Source organism: Patella vulgata, chromosome 6 (genome assembly GCF_932274485.2).
Source record: "Patella vulgata chromosome 6, xgPatVulg1.2, whole genome shotgun sequence".
Classification (NCBI taxonomy): Eukaryota; Metazoa; Mollusca; class Gastropoda; family Patellidae; genus Patella; species Patella vulgata.
This window is the reverse complement of record NC_065884.2, coordinates 74,625,193-74,644,586: the sequence shown is the minus strand read 5'-3', so window position 1 is coordinate 74,644,586 and position 19,394 is coordinate 74,625,193. Positions and strand designations below refer to the sequence as shown.

General features: G+C 38.6%; 1 protein-coding gene across 1 annotated transcript; it reads right to left on the bottom strand.

Moving 5' to 3' along the window:
- Nucleotides 1–4,395: 4,395 nt before the first annotated feature.
- LOC126824325 (muscle LIM protein Mlp84B) lies at nt 4,396–16,171 on the bottom strand. The gene is made up of 6 exons (XM_050553525.2): nt 16,017–16,171; nt 7,594–7,724; nt 6,696–6,870; nt 6,111–6,228; nt 5,239–5,332; nt 4,396–4,766 (listed from the first exon to the last, which is right to left on the bottom strand). The coding sequence occupies exons 2-6, from the start codon at nt 7,706–7,708 to the stop codon at nt 4,726–4,728; spliced, it is 543 nt and encodes a 180-aa protein (XP_050409482.1). The 5' UTR covers nt 7,709–7,724; nt 16,017–16,171; the 3' UTR covers nt 4,396–4,725.
- Between the last annotated feature and the right edge of the window lie 3,223 nt (nt 16,172–19,394).

The window sequence follows — 19,394 nt, the reverse complement described above, 5'->3', positions numbered from 1 at the left end:
GATATACAATATTTTTATACTATTTGCGTACAAGGGTCGGCCATTATGTCTGTCATTTTTTGTATGATTTTTTTTTACGAAATTAGACCTCAACCATCATTAGTGTATATCTGTGATATATTCACACGTTGTCTTTTTAAAATGCGATTTTTCGTACTATCAAGGGCCATAATTTAGGAAGCTATGATCCAATATGCACGAATATCAAAAGAAACCAAGATCTGTGGGTTATAAACATGCGTTTCAAGTTTCATCAAAATCGGATCAAAATTGTGACCACTAGGAGGTCCACAACCTTGATATACCATATTTTACACTATTTGCGTACAAGGGCGGCCATTTTGTCCGGCAGTTTTGGTCTGATTTTCATGACATTATTAGGGTGTAACGGTGATATACTGAAACGTTTTGTTAAACTGGATAAAAATTGTGATTTCTAGAGGGACCACAAGCTAAAAACGTGATTTTTCGTACAATCAGGGGCCATAATTCAGGAAGCTACGATCCGATATGCACGAATATCGACAGGAAACAAGATATTTGGGTTATAAACATGCATTTCAAGTTTCATCAAAATTGTATCAAAATTGTGACCTCTAGTGTGCCCACAAGAAAAACACAGGGGCCATAATCCATGCAGTTATGGACCGATACATGCCAATATCGAAAGGAACCAAGATCTTTGGGAGATAGACTTTTATATCAAGTTTCGTCAAAATCGGGATAAAAATTGTGACCTGTAGAATGTCCACAAACAAAAAAAAATCGAGAAGAAAATAAAATGGTGTTTAATGTCCTACTGTTCTGCTCCGACTGGGTTAGTGAAGACAGGCTCCCACCATACAGTGTGCTATGAGGGATATTTTACTTGGACAGCAGTGCTACGGCTTACTCTTATATTGAATTCAACTGTCAAGGGATCTTTTACGTGCATGCCAATGTACACAGGACCTTAGCTTTTCGTTCCATCCAAATGACTCGACAACTGTCCTTGTCAGGCCCTCCCCCACGTCAGATCTTTCTCGGGCATAACAGAGAACAAACCTGCGACATCAAGGTTAACAAGCCAGCATCTTACTTACTGAGCCCATGGATGTCACACCTGGGGGGGGGGGGCAAAAAAAGAAATTTACATAGTAGGCCCTAACTCCTATTTTTTTACAACAATTATTAGGGTTAGTTAAGATTCTATCTGTATAAAACCTGTACATATCCCAATATGGTTTACATTGCTAAAATAAAACACAGAGATAATCATCCTGGAAACATGTGTGAAGTGAAAAGTAACTGTGTTCAATAAAATTGTATCTAGTTAGCCTGTCAGTAATATTCCAGAAGTATAATTTCACGCATCATCGCTGCGAAGAATATGGCACCCCCTGACTTTAACACGATAAACATTGTATTGGGGTGATAGGGTCTACATTTTTATATAATTGCATTTGCTGACCCCCCCCCCCCCCAATATATATTTCACGGCTACATCTCTGACTAAGCCAAAGTCGGACGGAAGGTCAGGCGGCCAGAGCCCATTTCATTTAAATGTCTTTTTCTTTCAATGAACAAAATATTTATCACCATAAAATGGCATTTGTACAAAAATATCAAGACAAAATATTCGTCTCCACACTTTTGCACATGTGACAATGTACAAAAATAACTGTGTGTATGCTAGAAGTTAATGGCCGTAAAGCTGTAAGGCAATGTTAGCCCGAGTCTTCAACAAATCATTGGTCCTTTCCAATCAATATTGATGTTGTTATCTTTCCGTGAAAATATGGACTCATATTTTTCAAATATTTACAACAAAATCAACAATTTTAAAACCAGTTTGTATTCTACATGTATATGCTCTTGTGTACAATCTCCAAAGGTGCCTCGATAAATGAGGTGCCTCAATAAATGATCGGTGCCTTGATAAATGAGGTGCCTGGATAAATGATCGGTGCCTTGATTAATGAGGTGCCTTGATAAATGTGCCTTGATAAATGAGGTGCCATGATTAATGAGGCTAAACATCAGAGTGCATGTCAAACCTTCGGCTACATGTACTTCCGATATAGACTGGACTAGCTGAACAGGCACGCACGAGCAACATGATTCAGTTTGGACTGATCACTTAATTTGATGCTCCAAACTTATTAGAAATTACGATAAAAATTTTAAACAAAAATCAGATATTCCCTTGTATTACAGTCAAGGGGCATGATGGGAGATTAGATAAAGAGCTGAAAGTTATCGCTATAATAACGTAAAGAGAACCGGAAAATTGCATAATAAACAAAGTCTTGATTATCCATTTTTACGGTTAATCATGAACAGCCATTGAATCACAGATCGATTTCAAATCTGTTTAAAATCGTTGATTATGGTCTTGTCATGTTAATAAATGTCTAATTAATCTAATCTTTAAGTGACATTTCGACAATTAGTATCCTCTTATCTTTATCAAGCAACAATAATGATAAAATGGATACTTGTTGAAATGTGGTGCTTATAGAATAAAACCAGTGATTGTTTTCCCATAGAAATTGTGTTCTGTTAAAGTCGAATTAATAGTTTATATAACATTTAAGGCCTACATTGCAAAGAAAGACCTGCAATAGGCAGATTTAGCTCTTGCATGCTTAAAATGTGTGTTTTTACCTATTTTCATTCATTCAGTTAGGTTCAAAAGAATAAAGATTTTACCTCCATTCATTTCATTCAACAAGTTTATTATTTTTCTGATTTTAATATCAGTAGATTAATGGACAGGCCACTGTATGAAAACAGTGTTGTGACAGTTCAATCAATGAGTCATACATTAGAATCACTGGCATACTTTCTACTGTAATGTAAACATGACCATGTCATCATTATCAACTGGCACGGCACACATGATTTAGGCTACGGTGTACCGTAAATAACATTATCTATACTGACACACTCTAAGCTATCCTCGTGTGACTAATGTTATCATGAGCACAAAAACCCAAATCGACTGACTGATGACCAGCCTAACAATCAAACTTACGTACCGATCATCCAAGTCATTGTTCAAGCGATCGAAACGACGACGTATATTTTCCGTCATATGTCGCATGTTAGATATTGCTTTCTTATTCTCTAGTGTTAAATGTGGTGAAAGTTGATCCAAAGATCGGTCAATTCGTCTGTTATATTTGGCACCATCTTTTTCAGCCATTACAAGCACCTGTTACCTGTAAAATCATTGTTATCACCTGAAAAGTAACACAAAGGGACATAACTCTGGAAACAAAATATGGAGACAGACCACAAATATTTTCGATTGATTTTAATATCAAATGTTGTCACTTTCAGTGCCGGGTATATACCTATACACTTGGCCCGCTCACGCCTAGGAAATCAAATTTAGAGCTAAGGCCTCCGGTCAAGGTCTAATATATTTTTGAAATAAAATTTCGGAAAAAAACCCTCAGAATTGAAAGAGAACACGTGATATTTTATGGATCCCCCACAGGTATATGGGAACAGGAACGCCCTTATTGTGTCCCTATATCATTTTTTTTTGCTAAAAATTTAGATTTTCAGTTTGGTTTTTCCTGTTTTTAATTTTCTTTTTTTTTCTTCCTAGTTGGTTCTAAATCATGTCACATTTACTGCCTACAATGTCCGTATTACAAATACATGGAGGTAAGCATAGAAACATTGTCTTACTAATAATAATGATAATAATAATATGTCCATTTATATAGCGCCAAATCCACAAATCGTGCTCATAGGCATACAACTATACAAAAGTTTTGACTCGAAACTAAGTTTTTTGTCAATTCTTGAAGTGAATTTTGAAAAGACGAGTCTTTAATCGAGATTTGAAGATTGATAAAGAAGTCACAAAACATTGTTTTTATAACAATATATGGGTGTAAGCACAGACATTTATCAAACGAAAGCTAGAAATAGTTTGTAAAATATCATATATTTATGATAAGTTATCGTTCGATGCTATAATTAACGGCATTCAAGCTGTATCAACATGTTCCCGTTTTCATTAGCCCAGCCGTTAAATCCCATCTCATTTAACTGTATCTATTTGCCACGCTGTGGGTCATTCTGCTTAGGGCTATGTAATTTGCTACATTTTCAGGGGGACTGGATTCGCCTTTGATGGGTCCTTTTTTGCGGTCAATTCACCTCTGAAGACCCGTCCCTTAACCTACCGCAGTCAAAAACCATCGGAAAATGTCAATTTAAACCAGTTTCTTTTATTTTGGGCGCCATGCAATCACCACAAAGGGCCCTCAAACTATAAACCCGGACCCCAGACCACGCGAAAACATCAACTTCAGGGACCGCCGAGCTTGTCATCCCTGTCAGTAACGTGACCTACCCGAAGCCGGTATCCCAATACACACAACACTAAAACATGTATTTTTAGTACAAAAGTGTTTATTGCAATACAATATATATTTAAGAAGTTTACCTATATAAGCAGTAAGCCAATATGGCCTGTATATTACAAAGTGGAACCCATGTCTGTATAGATAATAGGTTAAAGTTTGATGCCGCCTGGTGTAAGGGAGATAACTCTACTATAACTATCCTCTAACAATGTACACGACGGGTTATCAATAAATACAATGAATAATATTAATAGGTAACGTATGAATTTATTTAGTGAAGTGACTTTAGTACGACCAGGTTAAAGTAAGTACATTATTACATAAATTACTTTTATTTGCAAATTTAAAATTAGACAGTTTATAAGATGCCGACTGGTCCGAAATCTTTTACATAACAGTCTGAAAATAGACAAAAAAACAAGCATAATCAATTTACGGAATGATATTCAAGACCGCGGTCAAATTACAAACAGAATCCCAGGTAATTTCAACAAATAAAGAGGAGCGGGTTCCTCCTCGGTGATGAAAAAACGGAGGACCTGTCAAAGAAAAAGGGTCGAGTCGTTCGGATGGGCAGTAGTACGTTATAGACCTCCTGACAAAGGGGACACGGTAGCACAATACTTCATCTTAAGATATGGCTATCAAGCACAGCCTCTTCATGGATATAGTGTTCAAAATAATACTTCTCTTCGTACTGCACGACGTATGCCCACCCTTTTCGTACTGCACGACGTATGCCCATCCTTTTCGTACTGCCCGACGTATACCCACCCACTTCGTACTGCCCGACGTATGCCCACCCTCTTCGTACTGCCCAACTAAATTAGTCCTTTTAGGGTCATTGTGAATATACTTATAAAATACTCACTTTTACAATATAATTCTCCTTCATATTCATTCATGGTTGTAGAATCAATGGATTTATGGCATTTATTACAGTTGAAACAAGATTTATGCCATGGCTGAAATTATAATATATACATTATGTTAGACCTGCATTAAAATCATCGAATAGTCTGGACGAGCCACAATATATTTTTACATTAATACGAATGCTGTGGGTCGATTACGATGTGATATGAAATTAATTTTAACCTGACTTCTGGACAAATTCGATTGGGCGTTGGGATGAAACAGGAGGACCAGGTGGAAACCCACGAGGTTAGACAGGCGACTAGGGATGATCTCAGGCGTTAGACCCCACCCCGCCCTGAAATCAAAAGTTCAATTAAGGTATATAATTCTTCCATCTCTGTTACCATGGGTTCTTAATTTAATCCTTTTACATGAAACGTTAACAGTAAATTGATACATGGAAAGTTAACAGTAGAGTCACGGTGTCTCAGTGAGTAATGTACGGATTACTTATTGAATAATGCATGGAAAGATAACAGTAGAGCCACAGTGAGTAATACACGGATCGTTAACAGTAGGGCCACAGTGTCTTAGTATCCACCACCTGGAGGACTCGGGTTAGATCCAAGTGGTGGCCCAAAAAATGTCCCCAGATGTTTCATCGTGCACGATGATAACTCTTGGCAGTTGGAATTCGACGAAATCGCGACCGAATCATCGTTGACCGGGAATCACCCCCCACCCATTGTTCAATACATGGTGTATGTCCATCATCATTAGTCCGGTTGATGGGAAAGTTTGGCCACCTGACTGATGTAAATACGACAGGAAGTCAATGGTTGCCAATGGTTACGAAATGAGTAAGGGGAGGTAATCTCTACTTACTGTGGCTGATCCGATAGCTCGCTCAGCATCATAAACAGTTCGACCACATCGTGGACAATGGGGTCCAGGTCCAGTTTTTGCAGAACCACTTCCATGTACAGCTTGCGTTGGTCGGTTACTGGAATTAAAATGAAAATATATATACGACACGTTCTCAATCGGAACCCCTCGTAGTTTTCAGGTATGGACACTGGAATCTCACTCAACAATACAAGACCTACATATAGGCTCATGATGCGTGCATACCTAATTTGTGATGGTGAGCGGGGTCTTGTGGTTTAACGCATGTCCCAAAATGACCTAGTTTGTGTCGAATGGACATTACCTCCCCCCCCTCCCTCTGCCTAAATGAGAACATAATCAACAGAAATAACCGCATCTCAACAGGAATCGTGGCATCGACCAGAAAGAGGTGACAATTGGCCTATGGTGTCTGATTGTGTAATTCCGAATAAAAAACCCATACATTAAGTTATTTTATTTGTCATGTTCTTTGGATGTGGGGGATTGGGTTGAGATCGGGATGCGCTGCCTGTGTCGTAATCATAGTTATTACTACATGACTATTATTGACCTCTGACCTACCTCATTTCAGCATCCTTGTTGCCGAACTGTTCACCAGTGTCCATACTGAGAGCTCCAGCACCACCACCAAAACCGTAACCTTTAGGACCGAATTTTCTACCATGACAGTTCTTACAATATAGAGCCGCTGCGTGTTCAGCACAATTCGTACTGTCTAACATTTTATTACACATATCTGAAATAATCAGGCAAATTATTATACAAATTTCTACAATCCAGAAGGGCGTGAGGTAGGGGTGGGGGTTGGGGTGGGTGTGGCTATTACACAAGAATCTGTGACGAAAGATGCATCCCTTTCACAAGGTTCAAGTCCCAGTGATTTGTCTTCAATGAGATGGGGTTGAATTAGGGAAACTCTCGTGACAAATTCATTACATAATTCAGAACAACGAAATCGTTCCAGCAGTCTTTAAAGGTTGTTGCCTCGTGGTCATTAGAATATTAATAAGGGCAACAACCATGAAGCAATTATCGGAAATAAATAGGTTTCTTCATATCGAAATATTGCACAATGTATGACGTATGTCTGACTTCATTTCCTGGCTAATATAATACCACGTTGATATCAATGTTTAATACATCCCCCCTACCACACATACCCTAATATCCCTTGTACTACAGCCATATATATTAAGAAACTAGAATGGCGTTGTCTATTTCCTTTCTGCTTGGGGTGGCGGGGTGGAGGTGGGGGTGTTAGGACTGGTAGAATCGTCTACAGAAAGCTCAGTTCGTCTTGTCTTTACACCCAGTAGAAATTGAACTCCAGATAGCACCCATTCGTTTCGCAAATAACGCCCCTACATTCTACCATCAAACCATCGCACAATAACTAATTTCCTGAAATTAAACTTTCACAACTTAAATTCATTTATTTCTTTTCATAAGTAAAACTTACTGCATTTAAAACATCCCTTGTGCCATTTGTAACCGCCTCCTAATCTTTCTTCAGCGGCGTAGACGGCTTTGTTACATTTTGGGCACATGGCCCTCTCTGGTGGTTTAAAAGGCATGGTTTCTAAATGGATTCTGAAAATATAAAACAAAATCTTTTTCACAATTAATGAAGGTGTTCGAGTTTGGGCATTAATAACCTAACCTCGTGGGTTTACTCTGGATACTGGAGTCACGGTGGCTAAGTGGGTAAGACGCTGACTCGCTAGCCTTGAGGTCGCGTGTTAGATCCCTGCATTGGCCGAGAAAGTTCATCGGGATTTTCCGATGTGGTTTCCCCTTGTCGGTGATGCAAGACGAGGGGCCAGACAAGGTCAACTGTCTAGTCGTTCGATTGAAACGAAAAACCGAAGCCCCGTGTATACATTGGCGTGAACGTAAGAGATTCCTTCGCATATAAGAGTAGGCCATAGTGCCGCTGCCCGGGCAAAATTCCCTCATAGCACACTGTATGGCGTCTTCATTAGCCCAGTCGGAAAAGAATGCTAGAACGTTAAACCTCATTTCATTTTATCTGGGTTCGATTTCCTCCCACTGCTATAGACCCCAATTTTGAATTGTTGAAATAAAATACTGTAGTAAATGGAGAATCATTCTGGCTAAGTGGGTAAGACGCTGGCTCGCTAGCCTGGAGGTCGGATGTTCGATCTCTGCATTGGCCGAGAAAGTTCATCCAGATTTTCCAGCGTGGTTTCCCCTTGTCTTTGATGCAGGACGTTAAACCCCATTTCATTTCTGTACTAAATGTTTATCTCGAAATGACCTAGTTTTTGTCCAGTGGACGGTTCATGGACAGGGGAGGGAAACATGCTCATGGGCAGGCAGTCAGTATCTACAGATCTCACCGAAAGTTGAAATTGATAAAATAACTCTGTTTGATGAGGCGTGTTCGAACGTCTGCTAGCCATATGTGGTTGTATGAGACACATGGTGTGGATATTTGAAGGAGTGAAGTAGATAATTAAATGTCAGTGAAGATTTGAGGAGTTTTATACAAACAACCAGAATACATGTTTTAAACTTTTACACATCGACACAGTAAACAGTCAAAGAGAGCGAGAGCGAGAGAGAGAGAGAGAGAGAGGGAGAGAGATTTAATCAATAAACCGTTACACCAAACATCTACAATATGTATACGGTACATAGTGCAGCAAAATCCCACGTACAGTTATTAACAATTCCTAACATATTAATATACCACATCAGTGAAAGTCTGGTGTTGATATGTTGATATGTTCTATAATAAAACGGTTAGAGTTAGGGTTAGTGAAAGTCTGGTGTTGATATGTTGATATGTTCTATAATAAAACGGTTAGAGTTAGGGTTAGTGAAAGTCTGGTAAACATCTTTCTTAAAGTAGCTAAGTATCTAACTCAATATCATTCAAAGTCTTCGACATTGAAAACACGAATTATTTTTCAATTTAAATCAACGTTGATGTTGTGATCTTACCGGGAAAAGATGGGTTTCTGATATCCAATATTTAAGATAAAAATAAACATTTTACCATTGGTACACGAATCGTGTACCATAATGCGTTTCAGTGCCATTTGTAACAGGGGACTCGAAGAACGATGTTAGACATATTCGACAAGTCATGTCAAACGGTGACGTCATATTCTTATCTGGAGAGCAATCGCAATAAATACTATCGATGTAGACTGGAATAACCAGGCGCTAGAGATTGCCATTCGATTGAGACTTCTGGTGTATTACAGTAAAACAGAAACCATTGAAAAGTAAATCAGTTTATATTCATATTATATTATTATATGCGTTGCGATCCATTTGTGTCAATTTCTAGGTCCCAAATATTAGCGATTTAGCTCCTTTAAAGTCAACGCGCGTCAATATTCCCAGCTAGAAGGTGGAGGAAGAAAGACCAGAAAGGAAGGCTGATTGGTAGTTTAAGGAATCGTGTAAAACAATCTTCATCCAAACTACACCATGCAAGTATCAGATGAACTATTTCACGATATTCTCATCTGATGTTGATGAACATATTGTCGGCTATTTGTAAATATATTTTCTATCAAGTTTCCACGATACCCGTGTTAAACATAGATTTGTAAAAGTATCTATCAATGAGTCATATATCTACAATTCCACCGGCTTCCGTATATCTCTCACTCAGTCTATTTCTGTTTAAACTCTGTTCTATAATGGGCTGCTATCAGAACCAGATTCTATTTTATCTCTCTAACTTTACCAGCCTTTGTACTGACTCACACATCAACATGGAATTGTGCGTATTTCAAACATGTTCTATTTATAGTTGTAGATTTGGCACCATGACGTCAGTTTTGATGAGGAATTAGAAACCATGCATGGGATTTATTTATCGTTCATTGAAGTATTACACGGTTGGTATTGTATGTTTGGTATTCAGCCATCATTCCTACAGCATATTATTATTAATCACTATTTCACCCTATTTCATTTCGAAACTAATGCAATGGGGTAAATTTAATGTTATACGTTCTTGTCGGGCCCCGGTCCTGCTGATTTGACAAGGTAAAGACCTTCCTGGTGAGTGAGCCAGCGCCTTATTCGTCGCGCCGCCGTTGTTCTCTATTTTGAAAGGGCGGGTCTGGCACTCCAGACCACTAGGCCATCCCGACCCTCCTGTTGTACATATACATATACATATACATACTATATATTCAACAACAACTGTGAGTGAAGTGTATAAATACTATATTTAACAACAACTATGAGTGATGTGTATAATTAGTGATTGTGGGTGTATATTAGCAAGGTATTAATATTTCACCTGAGTCAGCTATATTGGTATGTTGATACATCACCTGCCAACATTTTGTTTTTGATGAGAGAGAGAAAGAGAGAGAGAGAGCATGGGTACACGGAGGAAACCAAGTTTTCGTCTACTCTGAACAACCGAGCAACCAAATCTGTGTCAGCCCAGCAGACCTTAGCTCTGGGAGGTGAGGACTGGACTTCAAAGCCCACGCCGGGACTCGAACCCGGGACATTAAAGTCGAGCGAGTAGTGCTCCTACCGCTCATCTGTGGCCGCCTATTTTAAAAAAATAACAAGTGTGCATTCTCGACTCTACTAAAATATTTCTCTTGGTTACCAATTATTACTCAACGGCGTAGATGATTAAAAAAATACCTGAAGAGGTCGCAGTAACATTGGATTAAATCCAAACACGCCTGATAGAATCGCATTATAATTATCAGACTGGCAGATTGTGGTTTATTTTAATACAAGCCATAAGTTTTAATTGATAACAAATACCAAAAAGCTATATCTAATAGCCTTCAAAACCAGAAATTGGTAGGTCCTACAAGTGGTATAAAGTGTTACCAATCGCCTGCCTCATAGATATCACTGTAGCGTAGGTTTAATAGATTTACTAGGCAAACCTTTTAATGTTGGTGGTGGTGGTGTGTGTGTGTGTGTGGGGGGGGGGGCGAATGGTTAGAGCTTGTGCGTTGTATCACAAGGTCTGTCACTGAGTTACTACGGTTGTACGTGACAAGGAGTAGGGTCGCCTGTCTAACCTCGCGGTGTTTCTCCGGGTCCTCTGGTTTCTTCCCACTGCTAAAGACCCCTACGCACAAGCGAATTATTCAAATAAAATTGAACCATTTGTTGGTCTCGAAATGCCCTAGTTTGTGCCGAATGGACGTTAACGTACCCCCCCCCCCCCATCTCTCTCTCTCTCTAGTCAGAGTATATTATTAAAATTAAGGGATATGATGCCAAAGTTAAAATTCTTGTAACCAAATATTATAGTTAAATGGTTTCTTCTAGTAATTGTTATACATATATATCGTGTGTTAAGGGGTATAAGTTATACATCGTCTAGGTAATTGACCAAGTAATTGTAGACTGTTATCATCTGTCCATCATGATTGAAACATCTGGCTGGTATGATCCTAGTTAATATAATTCCCAGCTGTAAACCTGGGAGTGAAATCATACCTGTATCATTCCAATAAAATAACCAATAGAACGGGACACCATATAGGTGTGAACGTAGAGAACTAATAGAACCGGACACCATATAGGTGTGAACGTAGAGAACTAATAGAACCGGACACCATATAGGTTTGAACGTAGAGAACTAATAGAACCGGACACCATATAGGTGTGAACGTAGAGAACTAATAGAACCGGACACCATATAGGTGTGAACGTAGAGAACTAATAGAACCGGACACCATATAGGTGTGAACGTAGAGAACTAATAGAACGGGACACCATATAGGTGTGAACGTAGAGAACTAATAGAACCGGACACTATATAGGTGTGAACGTAGAGAACTAATAGAACCGGACACCATATAGGTGTGAACGTAGAGAACTAATAGAACCGGACACCATATAGGTGTGAACGTAGACTAGGATTCTGTATATAATAATAAGAAATACGTTCAGTTCTATATCCGTGGTTGGAAACACTTGGTAATCTACATACAAGTGGACAATTAATGTTGTGATAAAAGTTAAAAAGAAGAAGTTTTGTTTTTAAATGAATGAATGAATGAATAAAATGGGTTTTAACGTCCAACTGGGTTAATGAAGACACGCCATACAGTGTGACATGGGGTGCATTTTGCCCAGACAGCAACTGATTCCAACTGCCAAAGGATCCTTTAAATGCATGGGATATCGGTTTTTCGTCCCATCCAAACGACTGGTTGTTTTGTCCGAAGCACATTCCTGGCCAACACGGGTCCGAGTCCCGGAAACTCCTTGTTAATATGCCAGAGCGTAACTTGCTGAGCCACCTTGGCTCTCCAAATGTTTTTAAATTTTAACTCTTGTCTTTAGTATCTGTCTACCATTGGTCCGTCATTACCTGTCAGGTGTGATGAACATAACATCTTATATTCGGTCGTCATTACCTGTCAGGTGTGATGAAAGATGATGTAATGAATCCATAACATCTTATATCCTATCAATAATGGTCATGTTACAACCGATCGGATTAATTTGTCAAATTTCATTACAAACGAATAAGCATACCCATCTAGTGCACGTAACTCGTCGATATCTATAGAGTGAGTGTAGCCTTTGGGCAAATGGCCACCAGCTGAGTCACCAGCCAGGTTGTTTAATAAAACATTGTTCTTGGCCAAGTTGTTATAAAATAAAACATTGTTCTTGGCCAAGTTGTTATAAAATAAAACATTGTTCTTGGCAGGTAAATCATATTATATAGAAACACAGCACTAATTGATGAATATATGATATGTAGTTTCACTTACAGATCTGGTCGTCATTTGAGGAATGTGTTTATAATCTCTTGCAAACTATAATATTGTAAAAGTTGAATCGTTCCAAACTACAATACTGTGGAATTTGAATATCCTAAAGGAATATCGTTCCAGAAATTGTTTAATTCCGTTCATGATTTAAAAATATACGATGAACTGAATATTTGTCACGACTTTATTCAAAACAAGTCAGTTTCACCAGTAATCAAGGCTTAAATCTTTTGATAAGTCTCTTGTTGACCCGATTGAATCCAAGCCGAATGATTATCTAACATTGATCAAAGTTCACCTTAATCTGGATTAATATGTGGAGATGAAGTTCATCAAATTTAATTTGCTATCGGTTTCAGAAGAAGAGATAAAATTTAAAACGGAAGAGTGTGTAGTAACCATGGTAACTCAAGCTGTAACCGTATTCTCGTGAGAGGATGTGTAATGTATGTTTCATTGATAAGATTTCCAATGTTACTATTCGCTTGACAAATATCAGTTTTACACAATTTCCTGTACTCTAGGACTCTCCGTCCTACACATCTGAACAGATTGGGTGGGGGGGGGGGGCTGATCATGTTAGTTGATCCAGCTTCTAATCTTGTTGAATGTATATAATATCTATATATAGACTAGTCACGGTTTCTACTCAATTTGATGATGTAAGAAAACACTCGGAAATCTATTTATAGCCTGCTATATAAAGTACAAGTAGAATCTATTTATAGCCTGTTATATAAAGTACAAGTAGAATCTATTTATAGCCTGCTGTAGAAAGTACATGCACTTCTCGCTATTTATATAGACAAAACCAATAATCTTCAAGTACGTAATATCTGTTTACATCCAGCCCACACGTCACACGTAGACAACAAAAAATTTAGCTGGTGAAATAAACAAACAGTTAGTTACACTCCTTGACATTTTACCATGTACCAGATTTAGATGTCGTTGTGAAGGCCATTCACTGTAACATTCTGGTTTGTAGGTATGGTGTTCGTACACTAGACGATGCTCGTACACTGGTTGGTTATGCTGTACTATCTATTATACAGAACCTACCGAGGGAAATGATATCAGATGTTCTCCACATACCCTGTCTCGTACACGATATCATCACTACATATAGTAAAATAAGGCTATGATTTGTAGCGAAGTGGAATTGCCACATCACTGTATATAATCTGTCCGCCACTTAGCTTAACATCTGCACTTCTTAAGTAAATAAATCTAGAAATAGTAATAAAGCATACCCCACCCTGTGGACCCCCCCCCCCCCACATCACTGCACGTGTACTCTAGAATCTATCAACTGGATTACTAGCTATGTGCACTTCAGAAGCATACCCCACCCTGTACATGCCAGCTGTCATTGAGTCTATTGACCTATATTACAAAATAATTACTAATCTTGCTATATACAAGTACAACACAATAAGAAATCAAGTGGAGTATACCCTGCCCCATACACGACCCCTATCACTCTATAACTAGTTTGCACTAATTACGTCCCTTTTGATTTATCGTGCCTGTGACTTTTACATGTCTAACGTCATCTTTAATAGAGAGAGAGAGAGAGAGAGAGAGAGAGAAAGAGAGAGAGAGAGAGTTTAACATCCACTCGACACAAACTAGGTCATTTCGGGGCTCATTTCAATTTTATTTATTGGCGCCCAGGGGTCTTTAGGAGTAGGAGGCAACCGGAGGACCCGGTAAAAACCCACGAGATTATACAGGCGATCCTACTCCTTGTCACGTACAAGCGGGGAATCGAAACCACGCCAGTTGACTCAATGACAGACCTTAAGATACAGTTTCATCCAGCCAATGAATAGACGTTTGTTTTCAACCAATCACTGTAGGTACGTGTAAAATCAGAATATACTTTAAAAGTGCAGGTAAACCATAATTATAACAACGAATAAAATAAAGATTTTTAGATAAAACACATTCATCTCTAAATAAACACAGCAACGTTTTACATTCTCGATCTTAAGCACTTGTGGCGACTCTCTACCGACGGGGAATTGGAAACCGATCGAATGGCCTTGCATAGTGCACTTTAGATTACTAATTCTGTCAAGAGTTACGGTTTCGATATTCCCAGCCTATACGTGGCAAAGATTAATACCACCTGTTCGACCTAGAGGGTTTTCTCTGTGTTCCCCGGTATCCTCCCAATGCTAAAGATGCCTACACGCAAGCGAATTATTGAAATAAAATGGGATCATATGATAGTCCCGAAATGACCTACTTCGCGATGAATTATTATTCAGTTGAGTAATATCAAGAAGAGACAGGCTGAATTATTTCGTTCCGTTTCGTTTAAATTCACTCAATATCATAAGCCTTTAAAATAAGACAAAACGACGCAGAAAGACAAGCTCCGATCAACTAATAATATTGTTGATAGCCTTGTAGTTACTCGTTACAGCCTTGAAGTTACTCGTTACCAAGGACACAAACGAAAATAGGCGGGGTTTCCTTATAAACATCTTCTAGAAACGTAAGAGAAACCATCAACATAAATAACGGTATCTTCACACCGATAACAAAGAGCGACAGTTGGCTGGTAAAAAGTGCGTACATAGTTTTTCTAATACAACTATACAAGTCCGTCGCATGTATGATGGAGTGGGTGAAGTCGCTACTGGATAACCATTATTATCGTCATTTCAAATACATGTGCATGTATGGTTGGGGTGGATGACGTACGTCGCTACTGGATAACCGTTATCGTCATTTCAAATACAAATACATCAACAACTGAATCCAGTTGATTATTTATCAACAATATTTACATACAGTTTATTCTAGGTTTATAAAATTATTTTTTTTGTTCCCGATACAAAGTTTTAATATTATATTCCCACTATAGGGATAAGTTAATAACATTATAAATAAAGGTATTTTGAAATTATATAAAACATGTTTACAATTCTCGCGTATTTTATACTTCTCTATCATTATAGTCATCTTAAAAACAAACTTCTTAATACAAAAAAATAAAATAAAAATAAAATCAGAAAAATTCAATCGTTTCGCTGGTGTCGCTGAATATTAGATAATAATTCACTCAAGCCGGTCAATCGTTTCTTATTCCGTTGTATATTAAATAAAATCTTACCTTAACTAAAACTTTGGTCCTAATAGTACTAACGGGAAAATTAGGATTGAAAACTAAACCACAGCACCCTTAGATACCTTTCTGATTTTTCACACGACCCTTCATTAAGGCAATACATTTTGCACACGGATCGATTTGTATTGCAAATTTCGCCAAAGTTTAGCTCTACAGGAATGAGTAATGACACTATGTATGGATAAACACCGACAGTGTTATATAAAGGTACTTAGAAATGTGTAAATAAATCTTAATTAATTTTACTAATTGTTCGGGGATTACGGACGATTATTTAACAGTAGATAGTGTTAGCATGGGTTTGTTATTGTTTATAAATGCATTTAAAGATGGCGGGTAGATCTGACCCCTGACCCCTTACCCCGGTCCGAGTTCAGCACTCTGTAAAAGGAGGTTGTAATTCTATCTGACATGGCGCGTGCTAGGAGTAGCCCACAACTTGTACTTAGTCATAAAACTGAGTTGTTAACATCAAGAATTGCTAGTAGGCTATATACACGTGCTCTACTTTCCTTTGTAAACACCAAGAATTGCTAGCAGCTATACACGTGCTCTACTTCCCGTTAACCAACCATTAATTACTCTTAGCTTTAAGAATCGTTAGTAATGAATGAAATAAGCCAACTGGAAGAATCGTTAGACGATTAATTAAACGAAACTAGATTTTATTCCAACATGTTGTTTTTTTTACTAGGAACTTTTTTTGTCGATGTTACAAGCAACAAATTCAGTAGTTTTGATTGATCACATTCGGAATATACATGTATATAGGACCATCTCTGTACTAAATTAGAAACGCGTCGAGGACCTAAAACTAAAAGATTGCCATATAAGCATAACTTGTGCAGGGAGCCGCGGTGACTCAGTGAATAGAACATCAACTCGCTGATCTGGGGGTCCAGGAATCGATCGTGGTGCTGACCGAGAAAGTTCCGGCGTGACCGTCTAGTTGTTCGAATGAGGTAGTAAATCGAGGTTCCGTGTTAACGCTGGCGTGGACGTAAATTAACTGTTAACTGGTGAAATTCCAAATAAGATGCCATTCAGCTATTACCTTGGGGGGTTGGATGGCCGAATGGTTATCACGTGTGCGTTTTATCACAAGGTCTATCTTTGAGTCAACTGGCGCGGTTTCGATTCCCCGGTTGAACGTGACAAGGATAGGTTCGCCTGTCCAACCTCTCATGGGTTTTCTCTGGGTCCTCCGGTTTCCTCCCACTGTTAAAGACCCCTACGCGCAAACGAATTATTGAAATAAAATTGAACCATATGTTAGTGCCGAGTGTACGTTACCCCCCCCCCCCCCCCCTACTCTCTCTCTCTCTTGAGCTGATGCGGGAGGGGGTGGGGGAAACATTTTCTTTACTCCGGCACGTACTCACGAATTCGCTCGGTGGGCCTGTATAATAATGGATGGGATGTACGGTAGCATTAACAAAATACTACCGATACCAACTATAAACATACAAGAAATACAAAACACGGTTTTCAGTCATTATCGTGGAATCTGCCATTAAATTCAACCACTGCATAACATGTTTACTGATTGTAGTCACAGATGATATGACTGGAGGATGTTTGAGTCGTTGTTTTGATATCCTGATCTACGATTGGTTGCTTTTAACGGCAACCTCCGTGCACATTCCTTTACAACTGCACCAAAGTAAATAGTATAAATAAAGCCAAGTGTGTTGCTATGTAAACAATGTGTTGCTATGTAAATATACACCAAGATATCTTATCGTATATAAAGTTCAACTACTATGATAAATAGAAGGAGAGAGAGAGGGAGGGAGAGAGAGAGAGAGAGAGAGAGAGAGAGAGAGAGAGAGTTTAACGTCCCCAATAAACTGTTATTTCGGGATTAACATGGTTCAATTGGCTTGTTTGTAGTGGGAGAACCGGGAGAAATCCATGAGGTTGGACATGCGACCCTACTCGGATCAAAACCATATTTTATAATATAAAGCGTGTGCGTACCCCGCACCCAATTATATCGTCGTAGTTCTGTGCACTAATAGGCTAATAATTCCAACCTTCAATGGATCTTTAGCGTGCACGTCAACGATCACACAGTTGGACCTTGAATTTATACCCGATCCGAAAGACTAGACGCTTTTTCACCGACTCTTCATCGAATTCCAACTGCCAATGGATCTTTTACGTGCACACTTCTAAAATGAGAATAACGGGAGGTCTGGCAAGGGCAGCTGTCTAGTTGTTCGGATGGGCAAAAACCGACGTCCCGTGTTTACATTGGTGTGTACGTAAAAGAGTTCTTGACAGTTGAAATTCGAAATGAGAGTAGGCCATAGCACACTGGGTGGTGTATGCTCGTCTTCATCAGCCCAGTAGGAGCAGAACAGTAGGACGTTAAACCCCATTTCATTTCATTTGTTTGTACCATAAAAGGGAAGTAACTCTAAAATGGACCCACACAACTGGATACAGCTCACTAAATATTCCTACGCCGTCACCTGTTTACCCTGCATAAGTCTACATAAACGAGATCCGTTGCTGTACAGTATGGATGCCTATAACTACCATTCATAATTTCTACTTTTCGCCTCTTCAGAACACGAAAGTCGAAAAGTAGAAGTTACGACAAAATGTGAGGCGACAAGACGGTATACAAGCCAAAATCAACTCGAAAATAGGAAATTAAGAAATAACACACCGCGATAATAGCGCCCCCCGTTTTTTCTTAATTTCTACTTTTCGACTTGCATTTTGGCTTGTATACCGTCTTGTCGACATCAATAAATACAAAAATATGACTAAGTCGAAAGTCGACAAGACGGTATACAAGCCAAAATGCAAGTCGAAAAGTGGAAATTAAGAAAAAACGGGGGGGGGGGGGGCGCTATTATCGCGGTGTGTTATTTCTTAATTTCCTATTTTCGAGTTGATTTTGGCTTGTATACCGTCTTGTCGCCTCACATTTTGTCGTAACTTCTACTTTTCGACTTTCGTGTTTTGAAGAGGCGAAAAGTAGAAATTATGAATGGTAGTTATAGGCTTCCATAGTACATATATGAACAATCATACTTTCAACTTTTGAATTCATTTTTCAAATATAATATCAGACTTTCACAGAGAAGGCCTATAGAATATAAGTGACTTTTTTCTATAGAAATACTATAGAGTTTGGTGGTGGTGGTGGTGGGCTGTTGATTAGCCATCAAGAAGACATCTATTCCGCTCATATTATAAACTTTGATTTTTAATCTTCTAATGAAGACTAAGAATAAACTAATATCTAAACATGTCTCTGATTTACTGTGTTTTTTATGTACATTTCCAGATCTCTTGAAAAGTACCATTATAATTTAATATATTGAAAGGCGAAATATATACTGAACG

Coding starts and splice junctions, on each gene's coding strand:
- LOC126824325 (XM_050553525.2), bottom strand. CDS start 7,708: ATGCCTTTTAAACCACCAGAGAGGGCCATGTGCCCAAAATGTAACAAA. Junction 6,229..6,695: donor AACAAGGATGCTGAAATGAG/GTAGGTCAGAGG, acceptor TTTTAATTCCAG/TAACCGACCAACGCAAGCTG. Junction 4,767..5,238: donor AGGAGAATTATATTGTAAAA/GTGAGTATTTTA, acceptor GTCTATTTTCAG/ACTGTTATGTAAAAGATTTC.